This window comes from Lycorma delicatula, chromosome 1 (genome assembly GCF_047948215.1).
Source record: "Lycorma delicatula isolate Av1 chromosome 1, ASM4794821v1, whole genome shotgun sequence".
Classification (NCBI taxonomy): Eukaryota; Metazoa; Arthropoda; class Insecta; order Hemiptera; family Fulgoridae; genus Lycorma; species Lycorma delicatula.
In genome coordinates this window covers 236083268-236100320 of record NC_134455.1, presented here as the reverse complement: position 1 = coordinate 236100320, position 17053 = coordinate 236083268, and the positions used below count along the sequence as shown (strand labels likewise).

General features: G+C 27.1%; 1 protein-coding gene across 1 annotated transcript; it reads right to left on the bottom strand.

Moving 5' to 3' along the window:
• Positions 1 to 2923: 2923 nt before the first annotated feature.
• Positions 2924 to 15648, bottom strand: LOC142317784 (hexamerin-like). Its single transcript, XM_075354334.1, has 9 exons — positions 15489 to 15648; positions 14348 to 14481; positions 12771 to 13107; positions 11589 to 12136; positions 5934 to 6134; positions 5430 to 5723; positions 4978 to 5308; positions 4310 to 4437; positions 2924 to 3313 (listed from the first exon to the last, which is right to left on the bottom strand). Exons 1-9 carry the CDS (start codon positions 15646 to 15648, stop codon positions 2924 to 2926), a joined length of 2523 nt encoding a protein of 840 aa, XP_075210449.1.
• Positions 15649 to 17053: the final 1405 nt, after the last annotated feature.

The window sequence follows — 17053 nt, the reverse complement described above, 5'->3', positions numbered from 1 at the left end:
ATGGAATCTTAAAATATTATTTATTCAAAGTTTTAATTTTTTATCGTCATTAATAAGTAAAAGGATTTTCCAAAGAAAATTATTTGCAGTTTTAGAAGATCGGTTTTAGCTTAGGTTTGGGTTGATTTAATAAGCTAAAACTTTGAGCCACGACTGAAAAGCTAAAATAATTTTCTTAATTCCTGAAGGGAGGAAGTAATCTAACAATTAATATGACAGAAAAATATGGGAAATTCGCAAAATTCCCCCTTATCTTCCTTATTTACATTTACGCTAAAACTGTAGAATAGTGAAAAATAATTTTCATATTATCTTAAAGCCTCAGAATTTATCTATTTTCATAAAGAACTTTTACTTAAACGTTTTTACTACTACGTTAAGAGATTAAAACTTGGTTGGATGTAATTAAGACTTTACAATTGTGATCGATACATAAAATGTAAACGGTACTTCATGAAGAGTAAAATTGTTACTATACAATTTCGGCGTTAATAGGAGAGTGATGAAATGGTTGTTTTTATTTATGTATTAGCGATACTGTACTACTAGACTCAGTGTAAGGTGTCTACCTATAAGAAATTCGAAATGGGTGTTTTCCAAAGGGATGTTGAAGATTAAGTTTTTATATTATAATAAATTTAGTGAATAACGAGTATAAAAAAATTACGTAAAAGTCAAAAAGTTTTACATAAATCTACGGGATGATAATGAAAATTATATAATATGAGAATGGGAAATCTTCATGGCTTGTTAGACCAAAAAATGAAGTGGTCAAATCACATTAGAAAAAGTCTAATAAACTAAACGTTTAGAAGAGAATAACGGGTAAGTGCAGAGCAATTTTTCTGTGTTTACCCAATTTAAAAGAAACACTTTGAATGGGTGTGAATTAATACTTTCGACTGAATTGTCTAAATGTCATTCTAAAATCAAGGCATACTTCTAACTGCAGAAGTTGTTCAAATAGTACCAATCCTGGCAATACAGGTAGCTAATGACAACCATTCTTAATACGAGGAATTATTTTCTTCAGAACGGAAACATTATCAGGTTACATTCTGATATATATTGGGATAGTTCCCAGTCATATGCTTACATCTTATAATACAGAAAGGTCTTGTACAAACATCAATGAGAATTAAATAGAAAACTACAGGTTGACTATTCCCAAGGTAATTAATTAGTTTACTGGCCTTTTTCCAGGCCATTTCCCTTTTTGAAGTCAGTACTTACTAATATTAACCCTTACTAACATAAAATTAGACAAACCTATCCGCCAATTAAAATAATAAAGAAATATTAAAAGCTTATATGTTATTGTTTCTGCACAAACAATTGAGGCATCACCATCTCCCTAAGTTTGATTTGAGTTCTTACATGAAATATTTCCTCCTTTAGCTTGAGTGTTTTATTCATTCTGCCGTAATTTTAAATGGAGAGTTTGAAACCTCACTTTTAAAATGTGTTGATTTATAGAACAATACAGGCGAGACAACTTTTGTTGCCTCATGTCTAAGTTTCCTTGGAACGGTAATAGCATCACTACTCTTTCTTTAAGTAGTATTTCATTGATCATGAGTCGCTAATCTTAGACTTCCCCTTCTCCCACCTTCAGAATTTTCACACAACATATGGTTTTGGAAAAAAGATTTTCATAGTATCCATTAAGTTTGCTAATTTGCTTATGCATGTTGCCTAATACGTGTACTTTTTCTAAAGGAATTGTCCTTTTTGTATCGTGGAATAAAACTTTCAGTTTGAGCTTAGGTAAAAGTTGAGCCTTAAGACCAGCATCTACATTGTAAAATGTTTTCTTTTTGTAGTTGCTTTATTGGTCAATTTCACCTATAAAATAAAAGTAATAAACGAATTAAAATTTTCATAAATGTATCTAATTCAGTAGCAGATTGTTGCATAAGCTTAATTACACATGAAGGTTTTCCCTAAATATTTATAAAAAGGTTTTTCAATATGTGGTGAGCAATATTAGTATTGATTTTTATGCGTTCTCCACGCTTACCTTTCCATAGGTATAATCTCCAGCTAAAAAGTTAAAAGAATATATTTATATTAAATAAGCCTCCAGTAATGTTAGAGCTATTAAAGTTATTGGGTGTTGGAATTATTAAGTTTAGAGTTATTGGTGTTATCAAAAAATTATTCGATGAAACAGTTTTATATCAGTTGATGATTCTGCTTAAAAAGCAAATAATGCATTGTTACGTTACAAAAAATTAAACAATTAATTTGCAGAAAATTATATAAATATTTCTTCATCTTACGAGCTTTTTAAAAATTAGATATTTGTTATATAGGGGCAATTATAGTAATGAATATTATAAGTGTTTGCTCTAGGAGCTTTCATTTTCCTGTATAGCCTCCGATAATTGCCTTTCAGATAATACTTCAGAGGATGATTGAGGATGATACGTATGAAGTGTAAATGAAGTGTAGTCTTGTATAGTCTGAGTTTGACCACTGCTGAGATGTGTGGTTAATTGAAACCCAACCACCAAATAACACCGGTATTCACGATCTAGTATTCAAATCCATACCAAAATAACTGACTTTACTAGGACTTGAACGCTGGAACTCTCGACTACCAAATCGGCTGATTTGGGAAGACGCGTTCACCACTAGACCAAGCCGGTGGGTCTTACTCTAGGAGCTAAAACGATATAAAATCACTTTAGTTCCAAGTAGGGGCTCATTTAATTTCTTTATTTTTACATTTTAGTTAGGAAGTAAAACTTGGTTTGCGGTTTATTCTATAGGGAATAAGGAAAAATAAAAAGATGCAGATAATAGGATGCATTAGACAGTTTTTTTTTATTAATTTTCTTTAAACATGTACAAAGAATAATTGAAGTCATGTATTTTTATTAACTGCGTTTAATAGCAGTTAAAAAATAAATATTTTTTGTTAATTATAATTTTGTGATTTATGGTAGATGGTAACAGTCTTGAAGTACTGATTTGGTGTGTTGTAATAAGCATCCTGGACTGGTCTGTTGAATGGGAAACCAAGGGATTTGTTGTCGTAGAACTGAATATCATAGACTTGGTTGTTGAAATTCTCATTGTTATTCTGGTTATTGTTATTCTGGTTACTGTTGTTGTATGTTTGGTTATTATTCTGGTTGTTATTATATTCATTGTAGTTGTTGTCATTCTGGTTATTGTTATTGTAATTTACATTGTTGTTGTTTGGACTTGCTTGGGTGATAATAGCGTAAAAGACGAATTCTTGCCCACTTGGTTTACCTTTTGGAAGTTGAGCTCGTTGAGGGAAACCCCAGAATCTGTTAGCAGCCTGCACAGAAAGACATAATTTTTTACCGTACGGAAATTAAAAATAACTACAAGTAATAGAATAGAAACATTAAAACAATTTTTTACAAAGAATAATTGCGTAAAATGAAACATTTAAAAAAAAATTATCGCAATAGAAAGAAAAATAAACATTCATTAATAAGCATAAAACAACTTCAAAATTACATTTTCCTGGAAACTCAGATTACAAATTACCAACGTCGAGGTTAATATGGTTGATACGAAAAGATGATCAGACTTAATATAATATAGACTATTTAACAACAATGTTCAGCAGTTTTTAAAACTGAATTTCAAAGTAGTCGATGATAGTTTGTGAATTGTGTTCGAGAGAAATCCGAATGCCATGTTACCGTGTTTTTATGTAGAAAAACAAAAATTTTAATTTAACGAACGCTAAAAAGCAGTTTACATAATCAGTATTTCTAAAATTTTTATTTTAAACCCTTTAAATTGCAGTAAATACATTTTTTGTGATCGGTTTTAGAACGTTCGTAATTTTGAAAAGTTTACAATATCTAAGTTGCGGTTAGTTTAGAGTACCACTTTCACTGTATTCGTAAGCAGTTGGTTATAGCTAACAGGAAAGGCTTATGATAATTCTGATTATAGCCATACCAAACACTGTACTCTTCAGTTCTTCAGCTCCCTACTTGAAATGTGGATTATAGTTGGGCTCGCAAAGAAAAAATCTAATTTTTTTTGAATAGAAATGGCAAGAAAATGGCAAGTCGGTGTTGTGAGTTAACCACAGTGGATCGATCACACAATGCAGTGTGAGAAATAAACGTTAAAGTAATCGTTAAGTTAAAAAAAAAGTATAATATAGATAAATATAGCTCTTCCCCAGGTCAATGTCGTTAAATATAATTTTAAAACTTCTACTCAACAAATATAAAATCAACTTTCCAGTGTTTAATGGCAGGTAAATATCAATACTTCAGTTACTACCTATAAAACTGATTTCTTTACAAACCTGATTGGCGAAGAAAGCTTGGTTTCGTTGCTGGAGTTGGCTGTAAATTTGTTGGAAGCTTGGAGCATCGTATACGTAGAGTGGAGATTGCTGAGAGTTTCTCTGAATCACGTTCTGGCCGTTATTTACTACAACATAAATTATATTACAGGTTAAAACAGAAAATTGGTATGATTAAAAAAAAATTGTTCTACTATTCAGGAAGTGATTACACGCCACATCGTAAAATATAGCGTCATAGTTTACTATCAACCGTTTTTAGTTTCAAATAATATCTTAATGACTGTTATATTGATCAAAAAAATAAATTATATTTAGCATTCAAAATACATTTAAGAAACTATTAAAATAATCAATCATATTCAAAAAAGATTATTTCAAAGAAAACGAATTTGGGTTGCATTTTTTAATAAAAATCATTGACAAAAAAAACGTATTTCGATTTTAAGAAGTTATACCTATTATTAGTAATTATTAGTAATACCTATTATTCAGTATTAAACTGATACTATTTGGTAATGTTGTAATTATAAGTAATTACTGTTATTTATATCAAGATTTGAAACATTATTTTCCTTTATGTACAATAAATAATTAATTGTTCTAAGTAATAATTAGTGTGTGTATTATAAGTGTCAACTTATATATAAGAAATATCGTATACATACACTGGACTGTGAATTGATCAAGTTGGACGAAGTACTGGCTGGCTTGTGGAAGAGTAAACTGTTGTCCGTTGGAATCGTATTTGGGTCCAATGAAGACACGGACAACGGCGTTTGTATTTCTGTTACTCTGGACGTTTAACTTGTAGTTGAAGGGTTGGTTGGTCAATCTCTGGAATTTAACGTAGTACTGGCCGTTGTTATTATTCGAGTTCTGATTGCCGTTGTTGTTGTGATTATTCACTGCATTGTCTACGTTTACGTTGAAGTAATCGAAGAAGGTGATTAAACGAGAAACATCAAAGCTCTGAATTTTCACTCCAGGGAAATTAAGCTGTAAATTAGAAAATTAAATTCATTAAATAGGGTTTCAGATTTGAAGAGTTACATAATGAGTTAAAATAAATTTTGCTATTACGGTAAAAAATAAAAATTAAACTATTATACAGCATTACCTCATTGGGGTTGTAAGGTCCAAAATTATTCTGGAAATTGTAAAATATCTGGTTCAATTTAGCCAAGAATTGATAGTAGGCCGGATCCCTTGAGGCAGTGGCGAAATTGGCGGCTGCACCTGGAGCTACTCCGTTTTGGTTGTTAGGGTCGACGATGAAACCGATGGCGTTCTTACCGGCGGCAAAGTAGTTACCGTAGTAAGCAGAGTTTGGAGAATCAGCAGGGTTAGCGGCAATATTGGCTAATATTCCAAGACCGTATTGATTGTTGATGTTGGTTTTACTTCCATCTGGCTGTAAACATTACATCTCAGAATAAATATACATTCATATATTACACAGACATTTAAATTCACACGTACACGTAAGTACGAATTTGTGTGTACTTGTAAATTTGAAGCACACGTATAAATTCGAAGCACTCAATGTATACTTGGATGAAATTAATAAACCTTATTAAAGATTTACACATCCTAAGCAGAAAATCCGTTTAAGATTACTTACGTTTTGAACGAAACCGGTATCAGCGACCTCCTGGAGACGTTGTTCGTAGACTTGAGGGTTCTGTGCTTGGTTGTTGTTTGGTTGCTGAGCATTGTTGTTGTTATTGTTGTCGTTTTTCTGCTGCTGCTGGAAGTAAGTGTTCGGTGGGCGAGCAGGGACTGCTTGACCGTTGGCGTACTGAAGATTTGGGTTGTAACCGGGCTATAAATAAAATATTAAAAAGATGTAATCCCATAATAATCTACATAAATAATAATAATAATAATAATAATAATAATAATAATAATAATAATAATAATAATAATAATAATAATAATAATAATAATAATAATAATAATAATAATAATAATAATAATAATAATAATAATAATAATAATAATAATAATAATAATAATAATAATAATAATAATAATAATAATAATAATAATAATAATAATAATAATAATAATAATAATAATAATAATAATAATAATAATAATAATAATAATAATAATAATAATAATAATAATAATAATAATAATAATAATAATAATAATAATAATAATAATAATAATAATAATAATAATAATAATAATAATAATAATAATAATAATAATAATAATAATAATAATAATAATAATAATAATAATAATAATAATAATAATAATAATAATAATAATAATAATAATAATAATAATAATAATAATAATAATAATAATAATAATAATAATAATAATAATAATAATAATAATAATAATAATAATAATAATAATAATAATAATAATAATAATAATAATAATAATAATAATAATAATAATAATAATAATAATAATAATAATAATAATAATAATAATAATAATAATAATAATAATAATAATAATAATAATAATAATAATAATAATAATAATAATAATAATAATAATAATAATAATAATAATAATAATAATAATAATAATAATAATAATAATAATAATAATAATAATAATAATAATAATAATAATAATAATAATAATAATAATAATAATAATAATAATAATAATAATAATAATAATAATAATAATAATAATAATAATAATAATAATAATAATAATAATAATAATAATAATAATAATAATAATAATAATAATAATAATAATAATAATAATAATAATAATAATAATAATAATAATAATAATAATAATAATAATAATAATAATAATAATAATAATAATAATAATAATAATAATAATAATAATAATAATAATAATAATAATAATAATAATAATAATAATAATAATAATAATAATAATAATAATAATAATAATAATAATAATAATAATAATAATAATAATAATAATAATAATAATAATAATAATAATAATAATAATAATAATAATAATAATAATAATAATAATAATAATAATAATAATAATAATAATAATAATAATAATAATAATAATAATAATAATAATAATAATAATAATAATAATAATAATAATAATAATAATAATAATAATAATAATAATAATAATAATAATAATAATAATAATAATAATAATAATAATAATAATAATAATAATAATAATAATAATAATAATAATAATAATAATAATAATAATAATAATAATAATAATAATAATAATAATAATAATAATAATAATAATAATAATAATAATAATAATAATAATAATAATAATAATAATAATAATAATAATAATAATAATAATAATAATAATAATAATAATAATAATAAATGCCCTGAGGTAGATAATCCCCACGTCCGGAACACAACATCTATGTTCCACGTCCAGGGCGGCAACAGCTGTACCTTTGTACATCGCATATAGCTGGCTAACGGGGTTCCGAGTAAATTCCTCGGTTATGCATTGTTGAGTTTGACCTGGTTCCAACTTCAGGTCACTAAACGGACTGGATTTTTGGCTACCTGCAGGAAATGGAGTAACATATGATTTTGGAAATGGATTCATACCATTCTTAGAGCTGGCGATGTGGCGGCCAGGGTCAATGTTATTGCAGGTGTAACGGAGACCCTTCCGTTGTCCACATGCCCCCTGCGATGGCAAGCATGTAGTTAAGGTGCCCATGTTCGGAGCATGGGAGCCCTGAAAGCTTCGGTGTGTAGGGGCCTGGAGTCAGTGCAGAGACTGCGCATCCGCTCTCTGCCAGGACATATGCCGGTTCCACCGGAGTACCGGAACGGACCTCCAAGGTTAGTAGCCCTGGAGTGGGGGTGTACCCCGGCGGCTAGCCTTGCTACAGAAGGGATCCATTGTTCATGAACATTGAACATTTAAACGTGGCAGAGGGTGCACGTAAACACCCTCGTTTAGAAACCGCCGATTCGCCACAAGCGAAGCGGAAAAAAAGTAAAGAGAGTGATAGAATTAGAAAAGATGCTGATAAAATCAGTAAAGATTTAAGAAAAGCTTTGTTTGGAAATAATTTTCCCAAACCAAGATTTTTGATCATTACAAAAGAGAATGGTAACTTCCAAAAGGTAAGTCCATTCTTAATTGCTAGAGAGATTACAAATTGTGCTGGTGGTCCTGTCAAGGATATTCGTAAAACTTTTAATGGATTGCATGTCGAAACCATCAACGACATGCAAAGCCAGAAAGTTTTGGCGTTGAAGAAGATCGGTGAATATGCGGTTTCAGTCCAACCGCATAGTACACTTAATTCATCTAGAGGAGTTGTTGTTTGCCGTGATCTTCTTAACTGTACTGAAGAAGAAATAGTGCAGGAAATGTCTAGTCAGGGAGTGACACATTGTCGCAGACTTTCTATGAGACGAAATGGTCAGATTCTTCCTTCGGCCTCTCATGTCTTGACATTCAATAGGCCAAGTCTTCCTGAAAAGGTACGAGCTGGCATCCATCGGCTTGATGTACGGGCATTTATTCCGCAGCCGATGAGATGTTTTAGATGTCAACGTTTCGGACACACTGCCGCTAGATGTGAAGCGCAGGAAATTTGTATATGCGGATCGAAGATACATGAGGGTGATCCATGTAAAGACCCTCCAGTCTGCATTAATTGTAAAGGGCACCATAACTGTCGATCCAGGAACTGCCCAGTATACAAATCAGAAACAGCCATTCAGGAGGTTAAAACGCTTCAAAAAGTCAGCTACCCTGAAGCGAAGAAGATTGTAAACCTACGTACACCTAGACCATCGACTTCATACGCAGAAGCAGCTGCTGCTCCCCCCACACCTAAAATCAACGTGGAGCAGTTGCTTAATACGATGGCGCCAAGTCTCGCGACAATAATAGAAAGAATCATTGATTCCAAGATCGAGTCGACTCATCAGATACAACAAAGTAAACATGAGAAGGCTCAATCCCGGACTGACGTCGCCGACAGAAGACCCGTACCAGCGCAGTTTAAAAAACCGGCAAAATCCTCGATTATAACTCCAGCAATAGACGTAATGAAGAAAAATCTTGATTTATCCGAGAAAGATCTAAAGATCACCCCGACGACGAGTCATATAGCTAAGGATACTGTGACAAGAGTACAGGAAAAATCTGCGTCAACCAAAATGGAGGTGCAAGTAACTATCGAGAAAGCACCAGACACAGACGATATTAAAACCGTACCTACAGAGGCCCCAAAAGCTCAGAGAACAACTGTGGCGAGAGCATCTGTATCAGCCGGCCCAAGCACAGCCTTAGACATTGAATCGAGTTCATCAGCCGCCGAAAGTGCATCGGTTGCAAGTTTAGACTCAATTGCAACGATGCTCACAGCACCATTGAAGCTTTCATCACCAGATGTAAGCCGGCGAACGTCATTGGCGTCAGAAAGAGAAGACGATGCCATGTCCGAAGCCTCAGACACTCTGTCGTCGGAAGTTGAGGCCGTTCGCAGAATGGAAAAGCGGTGTAAAAAAGGTTGGCCGAAAGGAAAGCCTAGGAAGTAGTATAACTGGATCAGAAATTATAAGGAAAAGCAAAATTTTGATCATTTTGTGAAATTTTGAACCTTTTTTTATTTTTTTTTTGAAGTGGGATGGGGCTAATGACCAAAGTAGTCGATGCCCCTAAAACCTCAAAAAAAAAAAAAAAAAAAAAAAAAAAAAAAAAAAAAAATAATAATAATAATAATAATAATAATAATAATAATAATAATAATAATAATAATAATAATAATAATAATAATAATAATAATAATAATAATAATAATAATAATAATAATAATAATAATAATAATAATAATAATAATAATAATAATAATAATAATAATAATAATAATAATAATAATAATAATAATAATAATAATAATAATAATAATAATAATAATAATAATAATAATAATAATAATAATAATAATAATAATAATAATAATAATAATAATAATAATAATAATAATAATAATAATAATAATAATAATAATAATAATAATAATAATAATAATAATAATAATAATAATAATAATAATAATAATAATAATAATAATAATAATAATAATAATAATAATAATAATAATAATAATAATAATAATAATAATAATAATAATAATAATAATAATAATAATAATAATAATAATAATAATAATAATAATAATAATAATAATAATAATAATAATAATAATAATAATAATAATAATAATAATAATAATAATAATAATAATAATAATAATAATAATAATAATAATAATAATAATAATAATAATAATAATAATAATAATAATAATAATAATAATAATAATAATAATAATAATAATAATAATAATAATAATAATAATAATAATAATAATAATAATAATAATAATAATAATAATAATAATAATAATAATAATAATAATAATAATAATAATAATAATAATAATAATAATAATAATAATAATAATAATAATAATAATAATAATAATAATAATAATAATAATAATAATAATAATAATAATAATAATAATAATAATAATAATAATAATAATAATAATAATAATAATAATAATAATAATAATAATAATAATAATAATAATAATAATAATAATAATAATAATAATAATAATAATAATAATAATAATAATAATAATAATAATAATAATAATAATAATAATAATAATAATAATAATAATAATAATAATAATAATAATAATAATAATAATAATAATAATAATAATAATAATAATAATAATAATAATAATAATAATAATAATAATAATAATAATAATAATAATAATAATAATAATAATAATAATAATAATAATAATAATAATAATAATAATAATAATAATAATAATAATAATAATAATAATAATAATAATAATAATAATAATAATAATAATAATAATAATAATAATAATAATAATAATAATAATAATAATAATAATAATAATAATAATAATAATAATAATAATAATAATAATAATAATAATAATAATAATAATAATAATAATAATAATAATAATAATAATAATAATAATAATAATAATAATAATAATAATAATAATAATAATATAATTTAATTAACTTGCTTGCTTTAATAATGGAATTCCAAAAAAAGTATAATATAATAGTGTTTATAATTTAAACTGTACTTAAATTTGTTTAAAATGCCACTTGACCTCTTACTGAAAATGTTTTTTGCAATTGGGAAAAAATTAACTTGTTTTTCACATAATACGCTAAACTTAGTAATGCAGTCTATAAGATTTATAAATTAATTCTACCTCAATTTTGTCGTTGAAGTTGATTGGTTGTGGAATTGGAAGATTGTTAGAGAGCCTTTCGAGAACATAGCGTGCGTAGAACTGTTGGTGTGCGTAATAGAAAGCTTCTCCGCGTTTGGCCACTTTGTAGTTATAATAATAATTATTGTTGTTATAATTTTGATTATAGTTATTGTTAAAGTTGTTGAAGATGCTGTCGAAGTAATTATTGTTATTATTGGCGCCAAAGAAAGCAGGATTTTGAACGTGGAATCCAGCGTGGTAAGCGTTGATTCCGACATCTTCAGTGAAGTAGCTGACTCGATTTTCTGGGTTCTCGGGTGTACCTGCATTATTGTCCTGGGATCCGTCATTAACAGCGAAAACGGCATTGGGGTTGTGTGGGCCATAATAGTAGTATCTGTTGTTATTTCCGTTGTTGTTATTTTGTCCATTGTTGTAATTGTTGTTGTTGCTGTTGTTGTTGTCCTGGTTGTAGTAATCATTGTAGTACTGGTTGTTTTCATTCTGGTTTGAGTAGTTAGCATAAACATAGGCGTATGGGTAACCTGCAATAATAACACCATTTTGTACATTAAATCTGAAAGTATGAATGTATCCAGTTTAATACATCTGTAACCATTGAAAAAGCAATCCCTTATTATACTTGTAGTAAACATAATAATATTATGTGTTACATTTAAGTGCTTGGATCTGCAAAATTTTTAACAGTGTGAATCAAAATTTGGAAGTAGAAAAAAAAAATTTTTAATGATCGTAAGAAATAATGAATTATTGTTTCTAAAATTAAGAAATTCAAAATAGAGTTCTACATTATCTGGTATTACGATCAAAAAATTATTATTCAGGAAGTATATATATAAAAAAGAGGTAGTGTATTTATCTAATGATTCTCGATGTTAACAGGTTCCAAAACAGTTGGAAACGGCAATGTAGGAATAACCCAAATATTTTAGCTAAAGAAATAAACTTTGTAATAAAAAGAAATGCACTTTAATTTCACAATTTACTTAATTATTAAGTGTGTCTATGAATGCGCTATATGAGTTTCGCGAAATGGTTATTTATCTAACAATCGTCCTTTTGTGAAATCTAAATTACGCTTTAGTTATACATGCTATAGTACTTGATAAAAAATAGTTTTAGTTAATTTAATGATTACATTTATTTTTGTTAATTTACCTTGGAACCTAGCTCTGTAGATCTGTTGGATAGCTGTAGCCGGAACAAAATCATGAGGTACTACTTCATAGAGAGCAGGAACGACAACACCTTGAGTAGCTGGGTGGTTGAGGACTGCAGCTGTGAAAGCATAAGCAAATTGCTGTGGATTGATCCTTTCTCTGGCCCATGCAGCGGCCGCCTTAAATGTATTCCAGTCCTGAGCGCTGTAGAAGAAGTGGAAAAGCTGTGCTACCTGATTCTGGTGTTGTTGGCTAGTGGGTGTAAAAACATCGTCCTTGGGAAGAAAATTATTTTGTGCAAAGTTGTTCAAGAAATGATTCACAGCGGGCCGGTTCTAAAAAAAAAGCAAACACAGTTACTTTAAAGGAGTATTGTAATAAAGTTTTTATCCTGTTTATTTTCATTTTGCATTTAAGAATCCCAAATTTTTATTGAAGTTTTTTTTTTTTTTTTACTTCTTACAATGAAATATGATTACTTTTTTAAATTGTTTTCTTTACGAACAACAAAATTAATTTTTTGTTTCACGCTATCTTCCTGTTCTTTCTTATGGCAATGATATATATCAAACAATTGAAGTACAAGAGATTCTATTTAAGTGTTTATTTCTTAGTGGTTAATTATCTCCATTATACAGCCAGTCTTACGGGAGACCAAAGAGAATGTGTTACTTTTTGAGCTTAATTAATCAGTATCTATTTGATTTTTGAAGGCTGATGTAGGATCACAGTTTCATGTTTCTGAGAAACTAGTTGCTTACCATCGTTATGGTTATGGCATTTAACATTTACACAATCAATTGCCGTTTGTTGGTAAATAATATTCCGTATTTACATTATTTATAATTTTAAATAATTACAAAGCGGGAAACTTATACATTCTAATTTCTAGGTACAGAATCATTATAAAGAAATGGAACAAAAAATTAAAAATGAATGTAAAAATCATCAGTACTTATAAATTATTGTAAACCTTTTCTGTATTTTTGTGGTACTTGAAATATTTTTTATTAAAGATTTTATTGTTATTTATTTAAAAAACTTTTGAAAAGTTCTAAGATTTAAATGCTACCCGGCTATACGTGTATGATTGCTGCTCTGCTGGTATGTTAAAAAATGTAAAGAACCGTAGACCTTTCTTGTGCAAAAAGACAATGTTTGAAAATTAACATTATTTTAGATTTCCCTTTTATTTCAATGTTGTTTTCATTAATCCCCACTTCTCCAATACCCAACGTATCTTACATTTTGTAAGATACGTGTTCTTTATTAATTTTGGTAGTAAAAAATACAATTATGAATATAATTTGGGTTTTAACTACAAGAAGTAAGTTCGATTTTAAAGTAGCTAGTTAAAATAATAAAAGCTTATTTCTACTTAGTCGTTTATTAAAGACAGACCTACATATATAAACGAGTGTTTGTTCCTCTATGCGTTATTACATAGACTACCAATTAACTGTGTTAATTGCCAGAAAGCGTTAGCTAGTGGTTATTAAAATAATGTAAAAACACGAGTTAAAAACCTTTCTTTTGGTAAACGTATTACAGTGTGATTTTATATGATAAACTTACATAAAAGTAATTGACATTTTGGAATGGATTGAAGTTCCTTCCGAGTTGAACAAGATCTTGGTAAGGATTGTTATGCTGCAAGTTAGTGAGTAGTCTTAGAACGTCGCGCTGCTTTTCAAAAAACTGTTGGTAACCTGTAAAAAAAATATAAATCTTCACTCAGAAGGGAATGCAAAAATAATTACTCTATTAAATATTTGCGCAAAATATATGCCATTAACTCAATAATGAACAGCGAAATTCGTAGCTTATAAACTTTATTTTAAAATAAATATCCTTTTAAAATAACTGCTTATTTTTGTAATTATATGATGGGATATAATTATATAATCTGTGTTATAAATTTAAAAAATACAATTTAATCTCAATGTAAAGTTGGGTATGTTATTTAATATGATTATAGTAATTACATTAACATTAATTCTTTTTTTTATTGTAATTAATTAGTTTTGGTACTTTCATCTGTTTATTCCACTTCACTGGTCTTAGATGGAAGGATTCTGTAAATTTTGTTCTAATTTTATTAAAAAATAAACGAAATAAATGAATTTCTTATTTTTGTACTTACACTATGCTTTTAACAATTGAACTATATTTTAGGCGAAATAATTGGAGAATTAGCTTTGTCAATGTTTAATTGATGCTCATTAGTGCTCAGATGGTGAATTTTTAAAACTCTAAAGCGACTAATGTTGTTAATATTAATGATTGATATCAAGAACATAAAATTGTATTTCTGCCAATTTTTTAATTACCGGAAATTTCGTTACGTTATTCAAATTATAAAATTTTTCTTATAAAAAAATCATAAGTCCAGTATTGTTTTTTTAATATTTTCTAAAAATAACATAGTTACTGTAAATGTATAATTATTATAAATTAAGATAATTTTAGAAGCTTACAGAGAAGTTTGTTCGTGGAAATATACAAATGTAATTTTGTAGCGAGTGAAATACGCCATGCCTGACCGGGATTCAAACCCGCGGATGAAAGATTGAGACGTTACCTATCCTCCATGGAGTGATTTTGAACGATATAGTTATTTTTATAAATTATAATAAATTATTAAGTGCTGCATATTTATTGTAACGAACATTTCAGTGAAATAAGAAAAATATTCTGAAATTGTAAATACACTTACCTTGGTTATTGTTCCCGTTGTTATTATTATTGTAGCCATTGTTATTGTTGTTCTGGTTATTGTTGTAATTGTTGTAGCCTGAAACAGCTTCCTGTTTTTGAAGGAGAGAAGCTGCGGTTAGGCTAAACACTGCCAAAAGTATAGCTCCCGAGTACTTCATGATGACTGTGACACCTTGGCCACCCGGCATCGACCCTTATATACATTGCAGATTCTGTTTATCGTTACCGTATCACCTTCATGGAGCTATCATTATATGACCCCCTTGATACCACTGACGAAACATCTTCCCTTCCTACAACATCGCAGCTTAGTAACATGTATTGATAACTTTTTATTTAAAATTATTGTTTTTTAAACCATTTCACTATCAAGGTAATGATAAAAAAATATTCTATGATGAACTTAATCTGTTTTACGAGGTCAAAATATGCTAATATTTGTTATGTACCTTCTCTCACTATATTTTATTTTAGTAATGAACTGTTTATTTCTGATGAAAAAATATTAATCACTAACTACCGAGTAGTTTAGCCATTAATTTTAATAATTTTGTAACCCTTCTATCATATATTTAATTTTCAATAAATGTTTATTTTATTAAATTTTTGCTTAGGCAATTCCAATTTGACAGGAATGATTTACATATTTTAAAAATATTTTTAATATTAGTAACTAACCAACCGCAAGGTATTGCAAATAATAATAATAATAATAAATTGTGTTTATTAAAAAAAAATAAAAATAAATAAACAAATAAAAAAAATGCAATAAACAAAAATTTATTTATCCATAACATAGTGTAAAATTAATCATTCATTATATTACAAAAAAAAACAAAAAACGATTAAATGAAAGTAATCTTCCATATTTATGACATGGCAAAAAGACATTTTACCTGTTTTGTAAATGCCAGTCCATAAACCTTTCCCCTAGAAAAAATACAAAAGGAATTTGCATTTTTTAAGGAATAATCTTATCCCACCTTTCTTACAGATAAAATAAAACAAAGTAATTACTTTTAATATTCAGAGAAATTTCTTATTCTTTGTTTTAATCCCAAATAAAAGTAAAAAATAAAAATTATTTTTTAATCAAAAGTAAAATAAATATATGAAAAGACTACAGAGTGTGCCAAGTAATTAAACTCACCGACAAGTTGTCTCGTATGCTGTATGGTACTTTTTATATAACTTACCACTTTCATTCAATCTAGCGTGTATTCAGTTACCTCATCCTGTTTTAAAAGATAAACCAACCATACTAATTGAGTTCAACATATAAAATTTACCAGTAAAATGTAAATATCTTCCTCTTCACTGATATTAAATAATGAACAGAATGTACAAGGTACTTTCCACAGTGGTTTGCTAATTAGCTTCAACGCACAACCACAAATTCTAAATATTGTACCCATAAAGTTTCATTAGAACTCTTATTCTCCAAATTTTTATTCTTATTACCTATATACGCTACCTAACAACATACATCTAATTTTTCCCATGATTCTCTTCAATATTTGATAATTCTATTCAATAATATTTTACATCAAAATATTAACAGAG

Coding starts and splice junctions, on each gene's coding strand:
- LOC142317784 (XM_075354334.1), bottom strand. CDS start 15,648: ATGAAGTACTCGGGAGCTATACTTTTGGCAGTGTTTAGCCTAACCGCA. Junction 5,724..5,933: donor ATACCGGTTTCGTTCAAAAC/GTAAGTAATCTT, acceptor TAATGTTTACAG/CCAGATGGAAGTAAAACCAA. Junction 5,309..5,429: donor GACCTTACAACCCCAATGAG/GTAATGCTGTAT, acceptor TCTAATTTACAG/CTTAATTTCCCTGGAGTGAA.